General features: G+C 36.5%; 1 protein-coding gene across 2 annotated transcripts in view; it reads left to right on the top strand.

Moving 5' to 3' along the window:
- Positions 1–1,044, top strand: part of LOC120554742 (aspartyl aminopeptidase) — an 11,396-nt gene extending 10,352 nt beyond the window's left edge. For both annotated transcript variants that reach the window (XM_039793764.1, XM_039793765.1), the window contains exon 15: positions 684–1,044. In XM_039793764.1, the coding sequence (XP_039649698.1) occupies positions 684–734 (51 nt within the window). In that variant the 3' untranslated portion in view covers positions 735–1,044. The remainder of the gene's footprint in view (positions 1–683) is intronic.
- Positions 1,045–2,302: the final 1,258 nt, after the last annotated feature.

The raw sequence follows: 2,302 nt of genomic DNA, 5'->3' as shown, positions 1-2,302 counted from the left end.
GGCCCACTGATGTTTGATATAACTCGTCTAAAATGACCAAAGGGTTGAATCAACACCTCTTAACAGAGCTCTATGAAGTTCAGTTCTATTGCAGAAAAGATTAGTCGAGACAAAATAAGAAAATAGTCTACACAATAATAATAAAAGATATTTTTAAAAATGCGTTTCCAGCTTCTCAAATTACAGCTTTCCCTTGTTTTATATCATCCTAAACTGAATCTATTTTGATTTTGGATCAAACAGGATGTCAACTTGGGTTCTGAGAAATTGTGATGGACATTTTTTGGTATTTTAAAAATAATTTGGTGTTGTGAAGAAGCTCTTAACAGGGTGCATTTGCACTCGCTCCTAAAGGGTTCCTGCTGAGTTTCTGACCACTACTAGCACAATGTATGAGTCACCTCCTGCAAGTCAACATGGATGTCAAATATATATTTGAAGAATGGGCTCTGCAAATGCTTCATGAGGAAGGAAACATCAGTACCATGTGTTCATGTGTGCGCTTTGAGTAATTCAGGAATTAAATACTCATTGTAAATGTAGTCACAAGTTCTTTCTTTTCAAGATTTGATTTTATATTGAGATCATTTTTTCTTTCATCCCCTGCAGTATTTTTTCTTTTTTTTTTTCCACTTCAGTGTTTTTAAACCCCGCTCCCACTTCCTATCTGCTTCCTCCTGCAGGGTTTCTTCGAGCTGTTCCCCACAGTGAGGAGCACGCTGGTTGTTGACTAGAGACGGGAAGGACCCTAACTGATGGAAACGAAGGGTGTTATTTTCAACATGTGATGCGTTACTTCAACTCGGGCTGATGCAAAGAATATTAACATTAGAAATTGTGTCAATCTAGGCACATTTTAATGTTGAAAATGACAAATCCTTTCTTAAAAACTGATTTCTCAGTTGGAGACGGATGTTGCACTCATCTATACTAAAGCCCGGGATGCTGTGATTAAACTTCCGATAAAGAAAGCAGTACACAAGCACTTCTTGATCTTTCTTATTGACCGAAATTGTTTAGAAAATAATAAAATGCTGAAAGGTTTGTGTTCTCTCCTCTTTCTGTCGGATTTCTCATTTGGTTCATAAACAAATGGCAGTAAATGTGGAAGGTTTCATCCAGCAGGAGAAGCTGTTTTAATAAAACACCAGATGTGCTGCTTTGGATGGTTATTTTTTATCAGAATAAGATGGACTTCTGATCTAGATGAACCAGTCATGATGCAGCCAGCGAGGAACTCCACACTGCAAGTAATGTTTTCACACGCAACTTAAAGCTTTATCACCTCATGTATCTAAGAAAGAAGTGGGTAAAATAACAGCTGGTCTGTCATACACCCTTTTTTTTGGGAAATAAATCTTGTGAAACGCTGTAGTACCTACATACAAATTGAGTTGAAGCCAAAAATATTAGGTCTGTATTGAGACTGTCAGAGGTGTTGATAGAACTCTTAAACACTGTTCAGTAAATATATATTTTAAAGGTAATAAAATGCAACAACCATAGTATTTGAGTGCTTTGATGCTATTTATCTAAACTTTCACCTAAGGGGTTTAACAGACTAGCAGAAACCTGCAGCAAACACCTCTTTGTCCTTAAAACTGTACATATAAACTCTTCCATCCACATTTGTTTAATGAGGCAGTGGTGTTGAGCTGAGTTTAACCTGAAATCAAAGTCGCTGGATGATCAGGAATAAAACCTAGATAGATCTCACCATTTAGAGGTTACTCCCTTATACCTTTTGACACATTTTTATCCTCTTAAGTAACAAACTTGCACAAAGTGACGTAAGTGTTAACATTAATAGAAGTAAGCAAAGGGTCTGGTAGAAACAATAGTAGAGCAGTAGTAGTCTAATAAACGGCCTAAAAAAGCGCAGTAGCACTTGTAGCTTTAATTGTACAAACTGGGAATAAAGTTGCAGTGCAAACTGTAAAAAATGAACCCACAAGAAAAAGCTCTGAAATAGTTTTGATGTAGACGAAATGCTCCGTCAGTCAGCAAATGAAACCTTTATCAAACTGTTGCAGAAATGAGCTCCACATCCACCAGCCAATATAAATAATAATAGATCAGCCACATGGGCTATTTTAATCTTACACTTTTGGGGTTTTGATTGAAGGAGTTTTACTTGTAACAAAGTATTTTTACATTAAAGTATTCGTACTTTTACTTAAGGATCTCAACACGTGTTCCACTACTGATGTTATTTTTCTTTAAGTAGGGAGCAGTTTATTTACTCACCTCTCTAAATATTTCTTACAGTGTGGGGCGTCCTGTGGTCCTAGTTTTCCAATCA

This window comes from Perca fluviatilis, chromosome 24, assembly GCF_010015445.1.
Source record: "Perca fluviatilis chromosome 24, GENO_Pfluv_1.0, whole genome shotgun sequence".
In the NCBI taxonomy this organism is placed as follows: domain Eukaryota; kingdom Metazoa; phylum Chordata; class Actinopteri; order Perciformes; family Percidae; genus Perca; species Perca fluviatilis.
The sequence above is the reverse complement of the archived record's forward strand: the minus strand, read 5'-3'. Positions and strand labels throughout refer to the sequence as shown.